This window comes from Lethenteron reissneri, chromosome 20 (genome assembly GCF_015708825.2).
Source record: "Lethenteron reissneri isolate LAM-NWPU_2019-01 chromosome 20, ASM1570882v1, whole genome shotgun sequence".
In the NCBI taxonomy this organism is placed as follows: domain Eukaryota; kingdom Metazoa; phylum Chordata; class Hyperoartia; order Petromyzontiformes; family Petromyzontidae; genus Lethenteron; species Lethenteron reissneri.
The window spans coordinates 14706327-14732878 of NC_083798.1; the positions used below are offsets into that span (position 1 = coordinate 14706327).

General features: G+C 44.3%; 1 protein-coding gene across 2 annotated transcripts; it reads right to left on the reverse strand.

Moving 5' to 3' along the window:
• Positions 1-457: 457 nt before the first annotated feature.
• Positions 458-26476, reverse strand: LOC133344836 (hyccin 2-like). Of its 2 annotated transcripts, none has more exons than XM_061555065.1 (11): positions 26276-26476; positions 16604-16685; positions 15481-15582; positions 13049-13237; positions 8648-8728; positions 6575-6690; positions 6074-6169; positions 5818-5931; positions 5587-5674; positions 4749-4908; positions 458-4500 (listed from the first exon to the last, which is right to left on the reverse strand). In XM_061555065.1, the coding sequence occupies exons 2-11, from the start codon at positions 16673-16675 to the stop codon at positions 3671-3673; spliced, it is 1848 nt and encodes a 615-aa protein (XP_061411049.1). In that variant the 5' UTR covers positions 16676-16685; positions 26276-26476; the 3' UTR covers positions 458-3670. The 2 variants fall into 2 exon arrangements, with proteins under 2 accessions (XP_061411049.1, XP_061411050.1); XM_061555066.1 differs by lacking the exon at positions 26276-26476 and adding an exon at positions 17358-17464.
• Between the last annotated feature and the right edge of the window lie 76 nt (positions 26477-26552).

A 26552-nucleotide genomic window follows, 5' to 3' on the forward strand; every position in this document is an offset into this window, starting at 1 on the left:
GCAGCATATCGGCAGTGCAGCAAAATATATTGTTGTACAACACTGCTTGTGCCCCCATGTCTATGTGTTCCACATACCTTCAAACCACACATACTAGCATGAGAATGTATGATCTGTAGGGCGAGGGGAGGTCTTCATCCAGTAGTGGATGGACGAAGGGATGTAAAATAGAACAAAGCAGCTTCTTGTTCATCAATTAAATCTATTCTTATGCTCGTGATAACATGCGCCCTTATTGCATGCTTAAGAATAACTTAAAATTAACCCAAAATTAGATTCAAATTTGACATTCTAATTAATGGAAACAAAATAGACAGTGTCGACAAAACGTATGCAACAGACAATACAAATGAGACCGTACAAATGCGACAAAATCTCTTCTTGAATCTAATCATGGTGGAGAGATGGGCAAGGTGCAGCAGAGTAGACAGAATCAATCATTGAATGTCCGTCATGCAGTCATTTTGTCAATGCAGCCATTTCTAAGCATTAATTGTCGGGCGACGATGTTACACTGACGCCACCTCCTGAACATGTAAGCCAACTGCCGTAAGAGTACCACGTCAGTTTGTACAATGTATGTTTTTGTTTTATTTAGTTTTTGTCAAGGTCAATACATGTATGCAGAATAACTTTCACACCGCACACAGCCAACCGTGCTAATCGGAGGTGCGATTATACAGGCTACGGCAGTGACATGTCTTACAACTGGGGTGTCGACATCACCAGTGTAAAAATACATCAAATACAAAAGAAACATCAAGTAACAATCGGTCTTAGGATACAGAGTAATGAAAAATAAATGAATACAGGGAAATAAATATGCATTACAATACGTAAATAACTATATTGCATGGACTAAACGGAATGTGTAATGTTGCACTGGAATGAGATGGAATGTCAAAAACGATTAGTGGCAAACTTTCAATATAAATTTATACGTTTTGAAAAGAAACCATGACACTGCACGACATTCATTCTAATTCTCAAATATAAATATGGGGAATATAATTATCAGATACGTCCTTGTGAAATAACACACGTTGAAACGGAAGTCCAGAGCAAAAGGCCGACTCTTACATCAGCTTACGCCTACGGATGATTGGTATGCACCGTATCACACAGGTATGCCTGTGAAAATAAAAAAAACACCACGCGCCGCAACACGCACTAACAAACGACGCACACAAAGCTGCCGGAACTTTCACAACTTGTGCACATGCCCCCCCCCACCCCCCATCACAGCTTTTGCAATTCTTACGCGACGCTGCATACATTTCAGCGAGTCACCAGCAAGTCCCATTCGCGAGATATATATTTTGAAACTACATATATACAAAAAACCCCACACCAAAGTCAATGTACATGACCAAAATAGTAATGTACATTTTAGTTCGTGCTACGTGACACGTTACTTAAGAGCGTTGGGTCCAGAAACAAATGCAGTATAACTAAACTTTCTTTGAAAATAAAGAAACAATTCTTCAGATTTAGAATACTCATAAGTCATATTACAGAAATTAATTGACTACAAAAGAGTGAGGACAAGTACCACTAGTATTGGTATTTCGTAGTGATCATTGTACGATAAACTAACAATAAATACGTCGGAAAATTAAATTACACATTTGAGACAAAGGAAAATCTCATCAGCTATGGTTCCGTGCATGTGTACACGTCAATCTCTCTTCCTGCTGGGCAAAATAAACTCCGGTTTTAATGTCAACCATTTCTACGTCAATGACGTGACTATCACCATTGACTCCATGGGCCCAACCTCAAAGGCCTTTTTCCCACATCCTGCCTTTATGCGGTCTCATTTTGGATTGCTATCAACTTCCTCCACCTAAATGTCACCAAACGGAAGTATTGCCTTGCTCATCCACGAAAAGTTTACACCCAGCAACGGCTACATTTTACCGGCAAAGAGCGTGAAAAATCTGTCATCCCTTACCGATAAATCGCAACTCTGGAGGACCTCATATCTCCATTTGCGCATCACGTCCCACATCTGCCACTTCCTTATTTTACGAGACCCTCATCCATGGCTTCATCGCATACCAACTCAACGACTGCAACTCTACGGCCTCCCCAAATGCCTCATCTCGAAACTCCAGACGATGCAAAAATTCCACGGACAGACTTCTCACCCACAAGAACACATCACCCCAGTGTTGAAATCCCTCAACTGGCTCCCAATTCAATTCCGTATCAATACCAATATCGCACTCAACGTCTTCAAGATACTCCACGGAATTGACCCCTACCTACCTCTACTTTCCCGTCTCGCTTCACTTCGTCCATGCACTCTCCACTCCAGCAACTGAGGCCTTTTGTCGAAGCCCCCAGTCAACATTTGCTAATTTTCCTCTTCTGGAACTATTTCCACCCCTAGCCATCTGTGCTGGCAAGCCCTCGCCCCACCTACTCATCAATCAAGACCTCAACAATGTACCTTGCTGCAGACTCAAGTCGCGTTTACCCTTATAGGTTCACCATCACCATCATAGAATTTCAGCTATATCCCAAGGAACACTGGTGAACAGAATGGAACAACGTGGACGTCCAGAATAAACACCTCACTCAAGACGCAAACATCGCACCTCCTGGCTTTGACATTCCTCGAAGACACTGGTGTACCATCAACCTGCATTAGAACATCTACAGGCCGATGCACACATCTCCTTCATGAATGGAAAATTAAAGGTAAGCCAGTGTGGCCATGCAACCCAAACTATGGACCACAGTAAAATAGCAAAACTATACTAACTCTCTCAATGGCCCTCTCGTCGTAGCTAGAAGACCTCAACATTTGCATTTAGCTCAACATATTGCTATACACAAGAGAATAGTTCCTGCACGTGTTCAATTCCATGTTGAAAACCTTCCCCCCCCCTCTTTTTCTCTACTTGTCACTATCTTTTTTCTATCAAATATATGCGAACTGTTCTGTACAGTATCTTGACATTTGGTTGTATTTAGACACTGCAATAAATCCAAATTGCATTGTATACATGTATACAAAACAGTCGAGATGGTTGAGATAATTTACCATCTACTTACAAACAATGTTCTATGTTTTATATAAATAAGCGATTCAAAAGACAAACAACTCTTGCAGATACCTAAGCTGTGTGTCACAGGCTGCCTAACACTGTTCATGAGAAAAAAAACACTGTAAGGAAATTCTAGATTTGTTCTAGATTTGTAAAGTAATTTTCAGACACACTCAAGGTGACATCACTGGAGCATGAATTGTCCTCTTTAATGGTCACTGCAATGATGTCACTAGAAATCTCCAGTCACTTGACATTCTTTATTCTAATGAACAAAGCTTCCGACTGTTTATGGACAGCCAAGGGCACAAAGCCTCCGTGTGTATCTGCAGACTAAGAGCTATTTGTTTTTGGGGTTGCATACTTCTTTTAAAATGACCACAAAATCGTTAGTAAAGTAATGTTCCTGGCATTTCCTCTCTTCCGATTTAAAGGCATAAACTGCATTTTTCAGACAATAACTCGTTAACACTGAAAAAAAATCGAATTTCCCAAAACACGCTAAGAGTTAAAGGACATTTTGTGTAATTATCCTACACAATCCTCGCGTACACTTGTACTGCAAAGCGCATCGGCTGTTTGCTGCACAACTGCCATGAGCCATACTAATTTGCTTAGACCTCCGTGACCAGCTGGACACCATAGCTGGGAGAACGCGGCTGCTGCTGCTGCTGCCCATGCTGCCGGCTAGGAGACAGGAACTCCGCGTCGGTGCATTGCGAGGCCAGGCGCTCCTCTTGCAGGCTGCTCGTCGAATGCCGGCTCCCCCGCTTCCTGCCTGCCGCGCTCCCGCCACAAACCGTGGCAATGGGCTCGGAGATCGCTCCTCCGGATGCCCCGACGTACTCGAACGAGCGACTCAGGGCGGCGGTCGATGTGCCAGCCAGACCCGGATCCTCATCCTTGTGTGGCAGCAAGGACTGGCTGCTGCTCGGATTAAGGGCACGCCAGGATACTTCCTTTCCACCTGCCTTGAGCAGAGCTGCCGGTGTTGACATTTCTACTGAGTGTCTGCCTCCGGGTTCTGTCACGGAGCGGGGAGGCGGGGATGGTTTGCTGCTTGTATGCAGGGAAAAGGCCCTGCCGGACTCACTGGCTGTCCGTTGTCCAGTAGGTGACTTGTAGCTGTCAGCCATGCCCTGCTTCTGGGGCGGCTGGTTACCAGATTCAAGAACGGCTCGCAATGAAGATGGTTTTCCAGGCTCAGATGAAGGATGCACAGGTAACGGCTTCCCGAAGTCCGACTGGGTTTCCCCTGCTGGCTCCTTACTACAGTTGCCTATGAGACAAACGCCTCTCCGAATCATGCCCTTTTGGTAAAATGATGGGCCAGGTAACTTGGTAGCATTGGCGGCGGAATGGCTGGCACTGGATGTTCCCGAAGAAAATCCTTCATCAGGCTCGGAAATCTCGAGGGTCTCCTCCACAGGCTTTCCCTCCAGCACTGAAAGCAATCGAAGAGACATTGGCATCAACAACTGAATGAAAGCAGCCACATCTAGGCATATTCCAAATTAGCATACTAAATGTCAACACATCAGACTGCATCCTCAGATGAGATGGGACTTTCAAGTAATTTTACACAGTAATTCTCTAGCAAATAGTGCAGTGCCTTTGCATCCATTCATAAAGGATTATCAGTATCCAATATTCTGTGTGTTGCATGTTTGCGTGCGCGCATGTGTCTCGGACCATCTTTCCGCCAGCGGTGTCGCCGTATGGATGCGCTGGTGACGGCGTTTCTGGAAAGCCTGCGGAGAGTGGGCGTCACTTCCACCTGGATCACCTGCTGCTTCGAGTCCATCGAGTCAGGAGCATCCCAGCGCAGCGAGTTTTTCATGGCATTACCCACCTGCGCGACACAAGGTGAAGGGATTTAAAGCTTTCGTGACTGCAGGGATTCATCTTCTTGGTTCTTTCGGTAAAGTCACGTAGACCTGTTCTCCACCCGAAACGTCGTGAGAATTATTTTATTATGTTTTATTTGTATTATTTTATTATTGCCATTCTACGTGACTTTACCGAAAGAACCAAGAAGAAGGTGAAGGGAATTAAAGCATCATGAGCGAGATGTGGCCAGGTGGGTCAAAGGTCAGAGCATTGAGCCGGCACCGCCGAGATCCTGGGATTGAATCCAGCCAGCTGCCTGTGATTACTCGTTTCCAAGTGGCAGTGAGTAGATGGTCCCAGCCTGGCCTCAGTTGGCAAATATTCAACTGTTATAATAATTATCGGGATTTGACTGTGAAGTGATGGAAAGTGCTGCCCAATACTATATGGAAAAGAGGTCCCCTGAAGAGATCTTCACAAGTTCTGCGGTACCCCACGTGTGTGGGCCATTCTCTAGCATCGGAGGGTGGCACTGAACTGCAGTGTGACCATACGAATGGGTCCTTTGTCTCATAATACTGACAGTGCAATGGAAATACCATTGGGATTTATTTTTTTAAGCAGTAAATTGTTTTAAATCGGTGATAAATTGGATATAGAGATTTAAAAAAAAATCACAAGGGTTTGTGCAAACGCTAACCAGCAGGGGTTCTGGATAAAACTCCAGCTGAGCTCGGTATATCACATTGTCCAGTGCTTCAATGCCCAGATCCCAACCACCGTTATATCTGCATAAAAGAACACACGCACACACGCGCAAAGACGTTTGGGGCGCAGTAGTACAGTCATGTAATGAGTCAAACGCAAAAGTGTACGTCGCTAAACTGACAGCATAACATGAAGTACGGAGTGATGAAGTGTGCATCCCTACATGGTGTAGTAGATGCCAGTCAGCAGCTGCACCATAAACTCTGGGGAGAGGGCTATGCGTGCGCGTCGCTCCTTCCAGATCTGCTTTTGCCGAGGAAATCCGCTGATACACACTCTGGGAAGAGTGGCATCTCATGAGACGGATAACACTGGAGACCACTCCACAATGACATCAAATGCAACCGCGGTGCTTCGGGAGGGGAGGGGGGGTGAAAAGAAAATCTGCGTTTGAATAAAGCGAAGCGAGAGACACTCACTGCGAGCACATTGAGCACAGCGCCTGGTAGGAGGACGAGGGCATTTGGACCACGACGCTGTTATAACACACGAGCAGGAAGGTCAGCACCTCAAACCTGTTGATGGAAAAACCCAAAGTCAATGGACAACAAAACCACCACACACTTCCCAAGATGCACTGCAATGTACTGTGTGCATCAGCCTCTGACCAAATTGCCCAGAATGAGCCCGATCCCGTCCGATCTCGTAAGCTAAGCAGAATTTCGCCTCGATAGTGTTTGGATGGGTGATCGCCTCGCATACAAAAGAGGTGTTCGAGGCACTGTGGGCACAAGGCAGTGTGCAGCAAAGTCTATCGTTCTGTAGTTCGTCCCCCAACCTTCACCAACCCATACTGAAGAGCGGGTGAAGTATGATCAAATAAATCTCACTGCCTGTGCTTCAAGAGGAGGCCCTCATCCAGCAGCAAATTGACTGGCTGTACATGTAGTGCGTCACACCTTGCGCGCATGCACGCGTACCTGTTCTGCGCAGAAAAGGCATCTCTGTGTGGCAGGGGTCCTGCATAGGCCACTCTCACTACATCTCGCCCAGACAACGTGGCCTCCATAATGGCCACGGAGCCCATGCTGCCCGGCTGGGCACACGGTCATGCACACCGACACAATCAAAACCACGAGTTACAACCAACAAACTGTGTATTTGTTCAACGCTTCGTTGAATTTCCCACTTTGTTTCCTAGATTAACAACAACATTATACAGCCATCAGATCATTTTGGTTAAAGACTTGCGTTAACGAGTCAACATCATAGCATTTTATTTGTTTAGTTGCAGGTTTTTCTTTTAAGTTGTGGGCAAGTGGCAATTGCAAATTTGAGCATGAGCTGCAAGAGTATTTCCTAAAATGGATCATTCTTAAACAACAGTGCCAGACCGGCTGGCAGATTGACGGAGGCATTGTAACGTCAGGCACTCAGCAGATGCACAATATTGCTTGTGCACAACGAAAGGCTAACGACTCATGTCCCGTGATGACCCTTTTTGTTCAGACATTAAAAGGAACATCTGAACATAAGAATTCAAGCATGGAGCGGAGGTGAGAATGTAAAACAGCTTAAGTGAGTGACTAAACAATCGCAACCTTAAAGTACAGTCATTAAATTAAGTACAGTATTTATAACATGAATTTGGAATTCATTATCAACACAGCATGCATGTTTTAAATTGGAGATTATTTGGGGAATATTGCACCAAGGTGAGAATAAACATTTTTAAATGTGTTCATATGTATGCTAAAACGTGTTATCTAATCCTTGGCTAGATGGCAACTACAAAATATTCCCCACATTTAAGAAATGGCAAAAGTGTTATTATTTTTGTAAGCGAAGGCTATATTTCATTTAATGTCACATGACCGCTGCCAGCTATTACAAAGTCACATCCCACACAATCACTGCCATAGGTCATACCCTATAAACAATCGTATGCATTAGTGCAATACCACTTGCCTAATGGCAGAGCCTCCACTCATCACATCCAGCATTTTGCCATTTCAGAAAAAAACACATCTCAGCTGCAGAGCTATATTCTTTCAATTACCACACAAGCCAATGGAAGTGAGATGCATAATTCACTGAGAGGGCCTTTTGTTGTGATCTTGCTGGAAGCAGCAGTCTTTGTTAATGTTTTTTTTTTTATAAATATATCAAAGCACCCCATGTAATTTCACAACATGCTTTGCCTTTTCAACGTAACAAGAAATGTGAGCAATGAGCCAAGCTGGTCACTCCATAAATGCACTTTACATTAAAACAATTTAAGGAATACATGATACTTGAGAGTACAGTATTAGTGTTGGAAATTAAATACAGATAGGTGATTTAAAAAAGCTTGCAGTAAAATGAATCAGTTTCGTTTTGTGGCAAATTTTTTTATGGAATCATGCTACCCATTACCATTTTTACAAATAAAAAATATCGTGTCCGATTTCAAAGACAAATGCTGAAAAGCACCGCTCAATCGCTTTCATTCTGAAGAGATAATACACAGTCCGCTGGCTTAGAACACGACCATCACAGTGTTAACTTGAAAGGGAAAAATCTGCATATGCAAGAAAAGCATTCACGACATGGATGGAACTGATTGAGCAGCGTGTAGTTGGACTTGTCGTAGACCTGGGCCCAAAATATGTGCGCGTGTGTGTTTATGGTGAAACAAACAAGGAAACATTACAAATAAAGGATGGGAGCCATTAACAATGCATTAAGAACAGACATAGAGGAGAAATATCGAGAGCAGTGTCAGGTATATACACGTGGAATAAGTGCCAATAAATCAAACACGTGCATGCATACGGCGGCAGATGCTTAAGGAGTGTATTTGATTTTCCCAAAGGGATATTCAGAAAAAAACTAATTTGCTTTCATATTTTAGTAAATGTTAAACCCAATTAGTAAGGCACACCTTTCTTGGTGTTAAATTGCTTTCAGTACGCAATTCAAAAAATAATATTTAAAGAACCTGTATCTCCTTATTTAATTTAGAAAACATCGCTCAAGTTAAGTTCTTCAATTTGCAAAAATAATGTCCTCACCTCATGATAGATGGAAGATTTAGACAGTGATGGGATTGTAAATGCCAAGACCTTACTGGTTGCATCCTTTTCAACGATCTCCTGCAAACAACATGCGCATTACGTCTCAACATACTGCGTACACAATACAGGGGCATTCATCGTCATCGGCCATTATCCATCCACTGCTGGAGAGAAGGCATCCCCTCCCACATCGTCGCTATCCTCCATGGTCCTATGATGCCACATCACTTCGCTCCTGCCCATCAGTTGATCTCATCCCTCTGATTTCCGCAGCGGTCAACCCTCTTGGGTGTAATCCAAACTTTGGCTGCCATTCCATAACCCGTCTCACCCATTGGCCATCGATCGCCTTTAGCAATGTGACCTGCTCAAGTCCGCTCACGTTTCTAAAGTCAACAAGGCATCTATAATTTGCATTTTTACATGATTTGTGTGCTCTTCTTTCTGTCTAAAATAAAAAATTAACTATTTTTTTATTTCACCAGCTAAGGTCCACTGACCTATACAGCTCTTTTTCAGAAGCGACCTGGCCACAAATGATAGCTCAACGAAGTGGCTTAATCATGTGGAAATTTGTAGCAAGCGGATGTTTCTATTTGTGGATTGAAAAACCAGAAGACCCGGAAAAAAATCCACGCGACCACGGGGAGAGAACATGCGTCAGGATTGAGATCAATCCCACGACCTCTTGCATACCAGGCGAGGGAGTTAACATCTCCCCACTGCGGTGCCCCAGTTCAATTCCCAGCATGCATCTATCCATCGATCCATCCAGGTTAGCCGAGGTATGCGAGCTCTGCGATCTTACATTTATTTGCCAATTCCATCCCTAGCCCTGCTCACTTACCCTCGGGTTGTACCCACCACAAACAGATATAACCTCCTGCCTCAGCAGTCCGCCAGCTGTATTGTTTCACCTGAAGACGATGGCTTGTGTTGCTATCGAAACGTCGTGATACATTAATAATTTTTCTATCTACGTGACTTTACCGAAAGAACCAAAGAGTATGAATTCCTGCAGTCACGAAAGCTTCAAATCAAGAAAGTATGTTTTTGTTTATTAGAGACAGTGAATCAACAGCTATATCAAGAAATCACCACACTTGTAATAAAATATCGAAATGTATAAATGTGTATGGATGTTGTACGTTACTTTGCAAAGAAAGCTTAATGGGTTTAATTTAAGCAATTCTTTTGTTGCTTTTACTGTATGCTTTATCACTTGTTGCATTTGCTATTTTTAGTTTAAAAAAATTTAACATGTTTTTGTGCACGTTACTTGTTTAATAATACAGAGCTAATGACTTTAATTTCAATATCTCAAAAACCATAGACTCCTAATTACTCACTGAAGTTCTACAAATAGTTCAGAAGCCTGGCAGCATTAACAAGCATGACGAGATATGTTCTAAATACAAGATAACTGTACTACCGAATGTGAATGGAAGGTAGCCAATGTTTCATTTGATGCGTCTTCATGAATAGTAGGTTGCTTCATTGGACCTCCTTTGCCAGTACTAAAATATAATAATAGGGGTTTCCCCTTTTTTCTGGCAACAAAACTGAAACCTTTTTACGAGGATTCATGTCTGCATTAACCACAATACCTGCAGTCAAATGAGCTGTACGCCTTTTGGCGTCCTCTGGTCGAGCACCAACTGGGTCGAGGGCTCAAAAGAAAGCTGTCCCTTGGTGTGGACCAATCAGTTTCAAGGACAATGCATATATTATCATAGTGTGTTTCTTGTTAGCATTTGACTGCAGGTATTGTGGTTAATGCAGACATGAATCCTCGTAAAAAAAGGTTTCAATTTTATTGTCAGAAAAAAGGGGAAAACCCTATAATGATTAGGTTGCTTGTGATTTTCGATCATCCGAATGATTCTACAGCCTCACATCTCATGCCAGAAGCTTCCTCTTCATAGTAATCTTACAGCACAGCTGGATACCATGAATAGGGATTGTACCATAAGAAGCTTGCTACATTCATGATTTAAATGCCCAGACTGGTAGCATAGATGGAAGATAAAAGTGCTGGTTCAGTATTCCCAGGCAGTGACCTTATAAAGCTGTACACAGTTGGTATGTCGGTCAAGTGAATTATTAGACTTGAACTTAAAACTTATTCCATTTTTAACCCAGCCGTGTGTGCCAAACAATTTTTAGACTAATCAATGAACAAATATGCATTCAAATACTGTTAGGAAAAACAAGACTCGTTGCACTGAAGGCACGTATTTTAAATGTGTGTGAAACTTTGAAATAAAATTTTCTTTTCGATTTGACAACACCATTCTGAAACCAAAAAAACTACTTTTATATCATGACATTCACAAAAAAAATTATAATACTATTACAGTCGGAAATGTTCCTTGCCGTAAACACATCATGCATAAATACTTAAAATATTTATGCATTTTAACAGCTGCCTAGAAAACCAAGCAACATTTGAGCTATTTTCATTAAAAATGTATTCTTCCAAAGGAAGCGATCTCACTAAGGCAAATCATTATCCAAGTCTGTTGGGATGTTCTCTAGCCAACAGTCCAGCGGGGAGCAAACCGTAGCATTTCCATCAGATATACTACACAGCCAGTAAGAAAACATCACCTGCTGAGGGAGAGACATTAAACGTGTTACCATAAAAGAGGAGCAATTTTAGCCATGCCATTGCTGTAAACTGTGCAATAACAGAAACAGCCAATTCTTGGAAAGAATTCTAGGATAACACAAACACAATGCTGGGCTTAACACAAGTTACGTGCACGTAGCATTTGCAAAATGTCTATATGAATGCTAACAAAAATATGCATTCAGTAAAAAATTAGGCACAGTTTTATTCACAATAGTTTCATCCAAGTAGCTCGTCAATTCTTCTACAATTTGTCTTCGACAATAAACCACTAAACAACATTGGTGAGCACTCTGAACTCCGCCCGAGTTAAATTCTCAGCCACGGTTATTCATCAGTGGCGAGTGATAACAGAAGCGTTCCTGGTCCTCCCCGAGGTCCACTCAGCCTTAAACGAGTAACTGGTGCGTTGCGTAAACATCTGCACAGAGACGACAAAAATGCAGCCGGGTGTGGTGGTGCCGACCAGCCCCCCACCCCCGTGCACTGTTCTGGTCTTCATGTGCGTTCCTACTCAGCACTGCACCCATCAGTGCATGTATATACAGGGTGTTTCAAAAGGATCGACCCAATTTCAAAGCAGTATATTTCACGATGGCAACATGTTACAATTACACAAAACGTTACAAACGGTTTAATGAGTTATCAAGTTTTACTAACCATTTTATAAATGCTCTATGTGCCATCCACCAGCTGTACGGACAACATCGAGAAGATAGTTGAATTCGTCCCAAACGCCTCTCTTCTCACGTTTTCCTCCGAGGTGCGTGGTCGCCCTGTGCTCTTCCCCTTACATCAACAGCCTGTTTCCTCAAATTGTCGGTACCAACGACGAATTCTCTTTGACATTGGCGGATCAATGCCAAAACGCCGTTGAAACGCACGCTGCAACGCAATTACGGATTCAGTCTTGCTGAACTGCAGAACGCAAAACGCCCCTTGTGTTGCGGGGTCACCATCTTGCGAATGACTGAGGCTAGGGGCTGCTTGTGCGCTGGGAGATGCATCTAGCGGTAATCATTTGAAACTCTATGCCCCGCCCTCTCTATGCCGCGCCCTCCTCTCTATGCCCCGCCCTCCTCTCTATACCCCACCCTTTCAAGTGGTAAGAGTTTCATTCATGGGCGGTTCGTGGTTGCAGAGATATAGCGATTTCAAATCGGGTACATCTTTTTTAAACACCCTGTATATGTAGTGATCTATACGTGGACAAAAAAAACAAGGTCCAAAATATTAGCATACACTCAAGTTGTCTCAAACCACTCTGAAGCAGCTCAGATCATTCTATAGGAGTTATTTTAGTCGCTGCCTAACGCGTGCATTAATTTGTATGTAAACGTATGTTGAACTTCTTTCGCACCATACGTAGCCAACCGTGCTAATCAGAGGAGCGGGCGGGACAAAGACCCCCCCCCCCCCCCCATATTGATTTAACAGACTATAGGGGCAAGTGCTGTTAGCGAGCACTTATGAAGGCTGGAACGGTACACGAGGAGGTGGGTGGCCAGCACGATGCCCGACCGCCTTTGTCGCCCCAGACAGAGTCGACTTAGAGGAGGCCTAGAACCAGTTCATATAATCATCACTGGTGTCGGCCGTGAGCGGGAATCGAACCCGGGTCGCCGGGTTCATAACGCAGCGTGCTAACCGCTACACCACCGCTCCCCCACAACAAACTAAACAACGTGCGCATATTTTGTTGCAGTCAAATACACCCCCCCCCACCCACCCCCAACAACAAAACGTACGCCGCTGTAAGTGTTTACCAGATTATAGAGGCCCAGGAGAAGGGCCTCCGCGCAGCCGTCGCTGCGAGGGCGCGGCCCCTGTGCGGCAGCCAGGCCCGTCAGGTAGCGGTCGACAAGCACGGGCAGGAACTGCAGCGTGAAGAGACGGAGCTGCGGCTCCCCGCTACGGGTGAACTCAAGCAGCTGGTGACACACGGGCTCCAGCAGCTGTTTCCAAAGGGCACGCCATTAAGCACACGGAGAGAATCTCGTTAAAAATAAACCCAGGAGCTCACGTCTGCATACATAATTGTGTAATAAATACAACGGTTTTGTTTTACATGTTATAATAGCGTTTTGTTAAAGATGCCACTTGGAATGGTAGAAAAGCACTATAATGTGGTGGTTGCTATCGGGTACCTAATTTCAAAGAAGCAAAAAAACCATGACGAGCCGTAGTTTTTCTTTATTTCATATTTAGTGAATTTTGTAGAATTTTTATCTCACAGTATATCCGCATTGTACAGTGTATGTTTAAAAGGATTAAGTTCACGCGGAATAAACATTACCATTAATACCATTACCAATGCCTTGAGAACCTGTACAATATGGTGACGAAGTGAAAACGTGTTCAAGCAGAAGAGCCAGGCTCTTAAACCGATTGAAACCCTTGTGAGACAGAATTGTTTCACGCGACAACTGGCGACGTTCCTGGGAGAGATACCCACAGGACATTCTTCGACATCCCTTCAATCGGGCTCGGTTTCCAGAAACCAACCGTATGGAGTGGTGAGTGATTTACTTGGCACATAACACTATGTAACACGATTTTTATCCCTGGGTAGTAAGTGTTATTTTTTAAGTGCTTATGCCTAAAAAGTATAGTGCATACAAATGCACACTTTTCTCATTGAAAATAGGTAAATTTCAAAATATCAGTCCTGGTTACAAAAGCAAAGTTTGTGGGGAATAATAGCTATTTTCTGTACTTTTGAGGCATTAGCAATTAGGAAATAACACTTACTACCCAGGAACAATTTTTTTTGTTACACTGTGTATAATTAAAGCTGGCCTGGATCATGTCAAAGGGAGCAAAATAACCATCATCTTGTAGATACTCACCTAGGCTGTAAAAATCCTGGGCTGTACGACAAGTTTGAATATTTGTTAATGCTGAATTAAGACTGAAGTTACTCAACCATGCCATTATAGCACTCGAGTGACATCACTCTAACGTCACTCTCATGCATTTTAATAGATCAAAACAGTGGCATCAATCGAGCATTATGGTGGTGTGGTTGACTGAATCTTTCAAGTATTTTTTACACATATATATAAAATGTTCAAACTTGTAACCAACAGCAAAGGCCAAGCTGTATATCTATAAAATATGAGCCAATAGCCTTTATGCCATTTATTTTAAACAATCATCAAAACTGAGCTAAGACCTTAAAATTACTCAAGAAGACAACGTGTTTTACCCTGAGCAAGAACAAGGACTTTTTTTTTAAATGCTTAATCGCCATCACTACCGGACGAAGACCTCCCCAAGCCGTCGCCATCTCTCAGGGTCGTGCGATGTGACAATCCAACCAGCACCTGCATGTGAGCTGATGTCATTCCTATCGGTTTTTGTACTGTTGTTGCAACTTTAGGACCTTTCCCTACTGGACATCTGTGAAAAAGAGCTTCATAGCTCATCGGATTCCTCCAGTCTCAATGAAGATTCCGATTCTGAACGATCCTGATCCTGATTCAGTGTCCATGGTGCACGTTACTCTTGGACGTTGTTGATGCGGTAAAGGTTGCAGCCCTGAAATGTCTTGCTCACTCAACTGTTGGTGGAAGGCCTTCCATGACAGGCAGCTCATTAGAGGGAGCTCTAAAAAAACTTATCTTTCTACATTGGCCAGGCATCTTGGAAGAGGTGAGAATACGACTAGTTTTTTTCGGTTAAGTCACGTAGGTAAAAAAATATAAAATAAATTAAATTGAAAAAAATAAAATTAAATCACGACGTTTCGGAAGCAACACAAGCAGCCGTCATCAGGTGTTGATTGCTCCAGCAAAAATTACTGAGGCGTCTGAAGAGAGTTATTAGGAGACAACGTGTTTATGTAGGGTGTGAGGGGGGGAGTCAAGGGGTGGGGGGGGGGTCTGTGGCAAGCACCAAGCAGTGTGCACGGTTGTCTACCATATTAGCATGAGATAAGCCGATAGATAACCATCTATATATATTCTTTTGTGATGTCAGGGGAGGGGGGTTTGTGTACGTGTGCAGTGTTTGCCCCACGAGTGATGATGGTGTATCAGGTGAGAATACCCACACTTTACTGCACCACACACAACCTGAACAAGAGGTGGGGGGTGGGACGGTTTAAGAAACTCCCATTGTTTCAAGTCCCACATCGGAAGATCGAACCCGGCGCGACCTCTGAATTGCAAGCCTCGTGTGCCATCCACAAGCTAACCTCACTGTGCGCCTCTCGTAACACTTTGTAGAGTGCCGAGATGAGCGTCATCTTCTGTTGCAGCTTGTCCGCATAGCTGCCGATGGAGGCCTCGGGCAGGGCCTGAAAATGAGGAATGGATGGAAAATATCCACTTATGTTATCATAATTAAGTTTGATGAAAGTTACAGCAGCGTTGCAGTCTGCCACGTAGCACATGGTAATTTACCCCCCGCAAAACCAATAAAGACACCCATGAAGACAAAACGTCTACTTAATGTGAGAAAGCAAATTATATTAATCATAAAGACAATGATATCAGCAGCAGTGACATAAATGGAAACGATCCTTCAAGCTCATGTTAGCAAACATATGGTAAATGATCAAAATGCTATTATAAAGCATCTAGGAAAGTACACAAAAAATGTTCAAATATTTACAGCCCTTTTGTCATTTTGCTACTGGATGAAGGTCAACGCATCCCCTGAAGATGCCCTGGACCGAGCCAAATGGAGAAGACAATGCCGAAAAGCGGACCCTGCGCCACAGCGGGAACAACGCTAGGAAGAAGGCTACTGGATGAAGGCCTTTCCCACGGCTGGGGAGTTGTTTGACTCGACTTCACCACGCTGGTCAGCGGGGGTTGGTGAAGGGGAGGTCAAGAAGTGGTTCAGATATCACTCGCCGATGCTGTTGACAATGGCCGGATACAGAATTCAGGTCGCCGTGTTTATCGTGCACAGCACCGACCACAACCGCTCCATTGCTCCACCAAGCATATAGAACAATGCTGAAAACATGTCTGGACAGTGAATTTAAATATATAACATATTCTTAGTTTTTTTCGGTAAAGTCACGTAGGTAAAACATTAAAATTAATAAAAGTAAAATAAAATAAAATTCACGACGTTTCGGAGGCAACCCAAGCTTCCGTCTTCAGGTGGAACCGTCACAGCCACGACAGCTCCACCTGAAGACGGAAGCTTGTGTTGTCTCCGAAACGTCGTGAATTTTATTTATTTTACTTTTATTAATTTTAATGTTTTACCTACGTGACTTTACCGAAAAAACCTAAGAATATGAATCCTTGCAGTCACGAAAGCTTCAAATCTAGAATTAAATATATAACATTGTAAAGCTGTACCTTAAACTCGGACAGCCAGTCTTCCACAACACCCCTGTCCATGGTAAACACCTTTTTTCTCAAGCTATCCATGGTCTATGTCCTGTGAAAGCACAAATACCATAATGGGTGAGGTTTAAAACAAAAAAAACATATACGAATGCGTTTTGCATCACTTGCTTTTCTGAATACGCCTTCCAACAGAGAAGATTGACAAAATCCTAATACCAGCGCTCCGTCCGTGCCAATGTATTAGCTCTGCCAATATAACAAGATACACGGCCCAGAATGGGTTAGAAATTTGCAAATTAACATCAGCCGAGGCAAGATGCGAAGGATCGGGCCCGTACGCAGTTAATCTTAAAATAACTACTGCTGTTGAAAACAAAATCCGACGGGTTTCTTTCTTTTTAATTCTACCGAACGCCGCATGGCATGCATTCATTCAAATCCAGGCTTTGTACAAGTGTGTCCGACGAGTGAGATGCACAAACCTAAAGCAGGATGACAACATTAGCAGTGGCTGACTATTATTAGCAATTATGTACGAGGAAGAACGTATTCAAAAACAAAAATCCTATGTAAATCAACGCAATACAATTACCTTCAAGCTAGTCAATAGACATCAAGAATCGACAATAATTGCATTCTAAGTAGCCGCAAACTTCCAATGCATTTAACAAAAAATTATCTAAAAATCTGAAAATAATGTTGTACATTATGCAGCACTGCTATACCACAAAAGCACAGTCAAATGCCTGCCCCCGCCACTGACCTTATGCTGCTGCCAAAATGCATGTGCCGACTACTGCGGAGCGCCTCTGCACTCGGTGGTAATAAGCGCAATGTCCAAGCTGCCCAAATAGCAAGATAGCACTGTGATGAGACACATTACACAAGTGCTAACCCACCCACCCCCTCGCAGATTTCCCCAGCGAGCACGTCACGCATCAGCTGACTGCATACAAGATTGCTGTGCACGTATTGTGAGCGTCACGCAACTCACAATGCTAGGCAGCAGGGTTGCTTACACACAATTCCAAGCATTTCGTACAGAGCACTACTTTCCGTAGCTTCCAAACGTAGAGCGAATGCCGGCGCTGGATAATCCAGCAGCCCTCTGCTTAACAGGATTAACACAGAGTATCCATCAACATTTATTTTGGTCTTTGAGCCTTTCATTTTAATACTGCATTAATGAAGTGGCTAAATATAACGTGGAATAACTAGAAGCACAGCTCTTATGTGCAAGTTGTCAAATGACATTATCTTAAGCTGGTAAGTTAAATGCTCACGCAAAAATGAATGAATGACCTATTCAGCACTGCAGAGGGAAAATACAATTACAATATCGTTATTGCATCTGTCCATTACACTTTTTAAGCAGCATATACAGTGGAGCTAACGACATGCATATGCATCAGTAAATGGGTGTTAAACATTCGCTGAATGTGCTGTAATCAAAAGCAATGCGCATTTAAATTGTCAAAAAGAGAGCATCTGAGAATAACTTTACGTGCACACCTGCTCTCGGTAACCCCTTGGTATTTTATTTATACAAGAGCATACAAGCCCTTAATCGTGACAATACTGCAGTCACAAACGTAACTTGACATACACATTAGAAAAGCAATGTCATGTTAAATACCATAATGTTACGGAATATAATTATAGAGTGAGAGGAGTCCCACGACTGTGATTAATACCACTGCGTTTCTCAAGGAGGTTCTTGTATATATCTGCATTTAGAAAAGTGGCAATGCGGGCACTCGAATCCGACTGCGGGAAAATGACATCAGTATAATAGGATCCCAGGCACATGATGCTCAAATTGTGACCCTGATGATCAGCCTTTTATCCTTCTCCTGAACTGCTAAGATGCCAAAATTGCAATAATTATGCATCCAATGCATGCCTCATTGCAAGTGAAGTTAATACATTTTGATTCGGTGAAACATACCGATGCTCTTGGAGTCATTTGCAAGGCATGACCGTAGCACAATTACCGTATTGCTTGACAGTTCTGCTATCTTTCAAAGTAAAACACGGAAGAGTAACTGTGACGGTACTGAGCTTACTTGAACACAATTATTTATACTATCGTGCACTTGTGAAAATGACAGTTGCTTTTATAACTGGGATGCTTCGTAACTGTGATAAAATAATGAGTGCCACTAAATTTTGAGTAAAGATCTAATAAACTGGTGGTACAATGAACCGGCATGCCCGAGATCAGAAGCTAAGCATAATCGAGCCTGGATAGGCAACCGCCAAGCATTAACAGGTTGAGTGGCTATGCAAAATAATCTGTTGTACTCGACGATGCTTCAGTCTACATTCCTCAGCTTCACTAACCCACCTACAAATCACATGGTGTGGCGAGGCTCTCATCCAGCAGTGGATCGACGAAAAGGCTGTACATGTGCAATGAACCCTATTACATTTGATACGAATATCAAAATTCAATTTCCATTCACAGTGATAGAAAAAAACCCCAATAACAAAAGATGTTTGATTTCCTCCTGATATACCACGATCCAGTGACGGGTGCTTTCAAATAGGTCAATCAATTACAGCTAGGTATCGAGTCAATTGTTGCAATACATTTCAGTTTTTAAATGTTTCCTATTGAAATGTTTTACATCTCGTGGGTTACAACATGAATCTTACATTTTCACTGTCACTACAAAGTACAGCCGGTACTTGAACAATTTAAGAAATCTCAAAATCTCACTGCTACTTGGATTCCACATTACACTACGGTTGTCATATTTCAGAATTATTTTTATACTATCGACAGGCTGGATGATGACTACTGCGGTTACTCATCTGTGCTGACAAATGCTTTATTGTGACATTTTCTAGTGTTATTTTGGTGCCATCAAAAAAAGTGTACCTAACTGTAGTCTGTAATTCGTGGCACTGCAAGCCAGCGGTATAATAGCTATGCATTCACAACACAACTGCGTACAATTGTGTACAATCGTGTATTGGTTAACAGCTCCAATGCTGCTTTGTGGATGCAATTTACGGTGAACGGCAATGTCAGACCTCACAAGGTCACTTGCAGATACTTGCCATTCATGGCTTTGGAATCCAACCAAACCCTTGTAGAAACGCAATCTTTTGAGTGCGTGCAAAATTCATTGGGTAATGGCACGTGGTACATGAGGGAGTCCCCTGGTGCTGCTGTCTAAAATAGAATGGCCACAATTGTGGCTGCTTAAGAGTTGGTGGTCTAAAACAAGGCTGTGGGCCGATATATACGTGGATGTCACGTGATGTTTGTATCGACTGTATGTTGAACTTCTTTCGCACCTTACGTAGCCAACCGTGCCAATCGGCGGTGATATGCAAGACATAATGGGAGGACCGGTGTTATAGTCACAATCACACCGTTTATTGTGTTATTATATCGGGTGGGATTCAATGACATATTTGCTTTTCCAACTCTTGTGCAGAGGGGTAAACCGTATGCTGGCCCCCCTCAATAGATAGTATTCAAAGCTACTCTACTTCAGACGGATCCCCATGGCTGCTTGTAGTTTTGTTCAAAACTTGCAAAGTGTTTGCACATGCCTGCACACTTCCAATGTTGTTTACGGCCAACTCCAAAAGGTTTCTTCAATGTTAGAATTTAAAATGTCATTGTCATATAAATCACTTGCACGTGTGAGCAATGACCAAGAAGAACACTGTTATTCATATATTTTCAAAATGTAACCACACCTGGAGTCAGATCTTGACGAAGTTGTTACAACACATTGCTTTGGAATTTTCCCACTTCAACAGAATCCAAACGAAAAGGAACATTTGATCAAAGGAAAATTAGGGAACACAAAAAGCTCATGGTTATATACAGTCGTTGGCAATGGAAAAAGAGAAGCTAAGGACAATCAGAACCTACCGAGCAACTAGCCTTAACGCTGACAAACCAGCCATACAGCCCGGAGAAATAGCCATAACCCTGCCACTAACTAGTCGACCAGCAATCACCTTAATCCTGACAAACTAACAGACAGCTCTCCAAGCACGAACCCGACCTAACGCACCCATACATTGCGCACTACTAGCCTGAACAAACTAAACAAGTAGCCTGAACCTTGACACTAACTAGCCAACCAATGCCTAGCACTCACACGCTAACCCTAACTCTGCATACATATATTGGCACTATCCCTGACCCTAACTATCCAACCGGACTTTATAACTAACAATAACTTGCCAACCAGAACACACTCATAAGTCTCGTCCTACATCGTCTAGTCCAGGGGTCGGCAACCACAACAACAAAATAATGTTTTTGGATTTTTCGATTTAAAGCTTTCGTGACTGCAGGGATTCATCTTCTTGGTTCTTTCGGTAACGTCACGTAGAAGGGAAGTAATAAAATAATAAAAATAAAACATAATAAAATAATTCTCACGACGTTTCGGCCACAACGCAAGCAGCCGTCCTCAGGTGAAGACCAGGTCTGTCGGGGAGACAGCATCTGAATGAAACACCACCACGCTAGGGGCGTATATTTAAGCTGGGTTGGAAGGGGGGAAGGGCGCCTTGACATTCAGACGCTGTCTCCCCGACAGACCTGGTCTTCACCTGAGGACGGCTGCTTGCGTTGTGGCCAAAACATCGTGAGAATTATTTTATAATGTTTTATTTTTATTATTTTATTACTTCCCTTCTACGTGACTTTACCGAAAGAACCAAGAAGAATGTTTTTGGATTTGATAAAACAAAAACAAGCGTAATAATTAATAACTAGCAGAGAACACATTGGGCTGCAACAGACAAGAACAGACAGCTGTATATTTCACACTTCTCACAATCCTATAATCGAAGCACTAAAAGTAATCGCTTTGAAGGAATGTACCAAGATAATATCTATTGTTAGTGTCTTTTTATATCAATCTTGATTTGAGGCTTTCGTAACTGCAGGAATCCATACTCTTTGGTTCTTTCGGTAAAGTCAGGCAGACAGAAAAATAAAATAAAACATAATATATTACGACGTTTCGATCGCAACACAAGCGGTCGTCCTCAGACAGAAAAAAATTATCCAGAAGTGGAACTGCTGAACCAGCGAGAGAGCTGTTACAGCAAGAGGTTATATATGTGGCGAAGGGCAAGCAGGCGGGGTCTGAGTTGGAAAGGAATTCCATCCCCGGACACAAGCACGTCAGTTGTGTTAATGGCGGAGATTAGGGAGAGAGAGATTAGCATGAAATGAGCTCGAGGACTAAGAATATTCTGGCAAAAATAATTACGTTAATAGGAGCACAAAAGTTTGACTAATTTTACATTAACCCTGTCAGCCAACTGTACTCGTTAGTCCCACCGATTCCATGTCGCTACCTATTAGATACCTTCCGGAACTTATTCCCCTGTTTCAAATTAACCCAATGTTTATTTGTTACACAGGAAATTCCGTTTAGCCACTTCCCCAGCTAGTGTTGCTGCCAATGGCTCGCAGTCATTCATAAAGTTTGTGTTGGCGCGGAGAGGCGGCCAGCCAGCTGCCAGCCGGGAAACTCGGGAGTAATTTTAATAGCGCAGTAGTATGATGCATTAGGGGTCACAGAGCTTTAATCCACTCAAATAACACGACTGCCCACTTATCTGGTTAAGGACTGCTTCGTGACGTTCTCTATTAAGGGCCGTCATATTCATGGCTCCAACCACAGTGGTGATGTGAAGACTATTAAAGTTTAACACGGAGGCTTTCGCGACCAATGTCATCCATAATAGATTTACGCGACCGAACCCAAAAAAAAACCAGTATTAAACAATTTTAGTTTACAAGAACATCGCTTGCACCAATGTTTTACAGTAGCGTTGCTTTAACGCAACGCGCTATAAGAGTTCATCGTTAATAGCCAAGTTCAATCCACTGCTGGATGGAAGCGGGTCACTACTGCGGAGTCAATGCATTCCTGGATAGAAGCGAGTCGCTGCCGCTGTATGAGTCAGTCCACTGCTGGATAGATAGAAGCCAGTCACTGCCGCTGTATGAGTCAGTCCACTGCTAGATGGATAGAAGCCAGTCACTGCCGCTGTGTGAGTCAGTCCACTGCTAGATGGATAGAAGCCAGTCACTGCCACTGTGTGAGTCAGTCCACTGCTAGATAGATAGAAGCCAGTCACTGCCACTGTATGAGTCAGTCCACTGTTAGATAGATAGAAGCCAGTCACTGCCGCTGTATGAGTCAGTCCACTGCTGGATGGATAGAAGCCAGTCACTGCCACTGTATGAGTCAGTCCACTGCTAAATAGATAGAAGCCAGTCACTGTTACTGTGTGAGTCAGTCCACTGCTAGATGGATAGAAGCCAGTCACTGCCACTGTATGAGTCAGTCCACTGCTGGATGGATAGAAGCCAGTCACTGCCACTGTGTGAGTCAGTCCACTACTAGATAGAAGCCAGTCACTGCCGCTGTGTGAGTAAGTCCACTGCTAGATAGAAGCCAGTCACTGCCACTGTGCGAGTCAGTTCACTGCTAGAGAGATAGAAGCCAGTCACTGCCACTGTGTGAGTCAGTCCACTACTAGATAGAAGCCAGTCACTGCCACTGTATGAGTCAGTCCACTGCTAGATGGATAGAAGCCAGTCACTGCTGCTGTGTGAGTCAGTCCACTGCTAAGTAGATAGAAGTCAGTCACTGCCACTGTGTGAGTCAGTCCACTGCCAAGTAGATAGAAGCCAGTCACTGCCGCTGTGTTAGTCAGTCCAGTGCTAGATAGATAGAAGCTAGTCACTGCCACTGTGTGAGTCAGTCCACTGCTAAATAGATAGAAGCCAGTCACTGCCGCTGTATGGGTCAGTCCACTGCTAGATGGATAGAAGCCAGTCACTGCCGCTGTGTGAGTCAGTCCACTGCTAAGTAGATAGAAGCCAGTCACTGCCGCTGTACGAGTCAGTCCACTGCTAGATGGATAAAAGCCAGTCACTGCCACTGTATGAGTCAGTCCACTGCTAGATGGATAGAAGTCAGTCACTGCCGCTGTGTGAGTCAGTCTACTGCTGGATAGTTAGAAGCCAGTCACTGCCGCTGTATGAGTCAGTCCACTGCTGGATGGATAGAAGCCAGTCACTGCCACTGTATGAGTCAGTCCACTGCTAAATAGATAGAAGCCAGTCACTGTTACTGTGTGAGTCAGTCCACTGCTAGATGGATAGAAGCCAGTCACTGCCACTGTATGAGTCAGTCCACTGCTGGATGGATAGAAGCCAGTCACTGCCACTGTGTGAGTCAGTCCACTACTAGATAGAAGCCAGTCACTGCCGCTGTGTGAGTAAGTCCACTGCTAGATAGAAGCCAGTCACTGCCACTGTGCGAGTCAGTTCACTGCTAGAGAGATAGAAGCCAGTCACTGCCACTGTGTGAGTCAGTCCACTACTAGATAGAAGCCAGTCACTGCCACTGTATGAGTCAGTCCACTGCTAGATGGATAGAAGCCAGTCACTGCTGCTGTGTGAGTCAGTCCACTGCTAAGTAGATAGAAGTCAGTCACTGCCACTGTGTGAGTCAGTCCACTGCCAAGTAGATAGAAGCCAGTCACTGCCGCTGTGTTAGTCAGTCCAGTGCTAGATAGATAGAAGCCAGTCACTGCCACTGTGTGAGTCAGTCCACTGCTAAATAGATAGAAGCCAGTCACTGCCGCTGTATGGGTCAGTCCACTGCTAGATGGATAGAAGCCAGTCACTGCCGCTGTGTGAGTCAGTCCACTGCTAAGTAGATAGAAGCCAGTCACTGCCGCTGTACGAGTCAGTCCACTGCTAGATGGATAAAAGCCAGTCACTGCCACTGTATGAGTCAGTCCACTGCTAGATGGATAGAAGTCAGTCACTGCCGCTGTGTGAGTCAGTCTACTGCTGGATAGTTAGAAGCCAGTCACTGCCGCTGTATGAGTCAGTCCACTGCTAAAGAGATAGAAGCCAGTCACTGCCACTGTATGAGTCAGTCCAATGTTAGAGAAATAGAAGCCAGTCACTGCCGCTGTGTGAGTCAGTCCACTGCTAGATAGTTAGAAGCCAGTCACTGCCACTGTGTGAGTCAGTCCACTGCTAGATAGTTAGAAGCCAGTCACTGCCACTGTGTGAGTCAGTCCACTGCTAGATAGTTAGAAGCCAGTCACTGCCGCTGTACGAGTCAGTCCACTGCTAGATAGATAGAAGGCAGTCACTGCCACTGTATGAGTCAGTCCACTGCTAGATAGATAGAAGCCAGTCACTGCCACTGTATGAGTCAGTCCACTGCTAGAGAAATAGAAGCCAGTCACTGCCACTGTGTGAGTCAGTCCACTGCTAGATAGTTAGAAGCCAGTCACTGCCACTGTGTGAGTCAGTCCACTGCTAGAGAGTTAGAAGCCAGTCACTGCCACTGTGTGAGTCAGTCCACTGCTAGATGGATAGAAGCCAGTCACTGCCGCTGTGTGAGTCAGTCCACTGCTAGATAGATAGAAGCCAGTCACTGCCACTGTGTGAGTCAGTCCACTGCTAGATGGATAGAAGCCAGTCACTGCCACTGTGTGAGTCAGTCCACTGCTAGATAGATAGAAGCCAGTCACTGTCACTGTGTGAGTCAGTCCACTGCTAGATGGATAGAAGCCAGTCACTGCCACTGTGTGAGTCAGTCCACTGCTAGATGGATAGAAGCCAGTCACTGCCACTGTATGAGTCAGTCCACTGCTAGATGGATAGAAGCCAGTCACTGCCGCTGTGTGAGTCAGTCCACTGCTAGATGGATAGAAGCCAGTCACTGCCGCTGTGTGTGTCAGTCCACTGCTAGATGGATAGAAGCCAGTCACTGCCGCTGTGTGTGTCAGTCCACTGCTAGATAGATAGAAGCCAGTCACTGCCGCTGTGTGTGTCAGTCCACTGCTAGATGGATAGAAGCCAGTCACTGCCGCTGTGTGTGTCAGTCCACTGCTAGATAGATAGAAGCCAGTCACTGCCACTGTGTGAGTCAGTCCACTGCTAGATGGATAGAAGCCAGTCACTGCCACTGTGTGAGTCAGTCCACTGCTAGATGGATAGAAGCCAGTCACTGCCATTGTATAAGTCAGTCACTGCCATTGTATAAGTCAGTCCACTGCTATATGGATAGAAGCCAGTCACTGCCGCTGTATAAGTCAGTCCATTGCTATATGGATATAAGCCAGTCACTGCCACTGTATAAGTCAGTCCACTGCTAGATATATAGAAGCCAGTCACTGCCGCTGTGTAAGTCAGTCCACTGCTAGATGGATAGAAGCCAGTCACTGCCACTGTATAAGTCAGTCCACTGCTAGATGGATAGAAGCCAGTCACTGCCATTGTATAAGTCAGTCACTGCCATTGTATAAGTCAGTCCACTGCTATATGGATAGAAGCCAGTCACTGCCGCTGTATAAGTCAGTCCATTGCTATATGGATAGAAGCCAGTCACTGCCGCTGTATAAGTCAGTCCACTGCTAGATGGATGCAAATCTCAATGGTAAATACAGCCAGAGCCTATTACATTCCATACAGCGTGTCGACCGAGACGGCCCCAACTCCGCGCTCCCATTGGTCAGCGACGCCGGCGAGCTGCAACCCCTCAGCCAATCAGAGGCCTCGCGGCGCCCATCCGCTCTGCGAAATCTAAACCGAGACCCCCCCCCCCCCCCCCCCCCCCCCCCCTCGATCCCTAACACGAGACCGCCGAAACTCACCTGGGGCCTCTGCCACTCGTCCCCACGCCGCGACGAGGCATTCGAACGGCGACACAAGCGAGGAGATAACAGCGCTGCGGCGGCGGCGGCCGCGACATAAATAATGCAGCGGAGGCGGGAAGGGGGTGAAGGGGGTGAGGGGGCTGAGGGGAAACCCGAAGCCGCGCGCCACGCGCCGCAGCCGTCGCCGCTGAAACTGTTTTTGAGTTTGTTTTGTTTTGGTGGTCCAATAGGATGCGGGCTTACTCAGAACGCGACGCGCCGATTGGTCGAGACG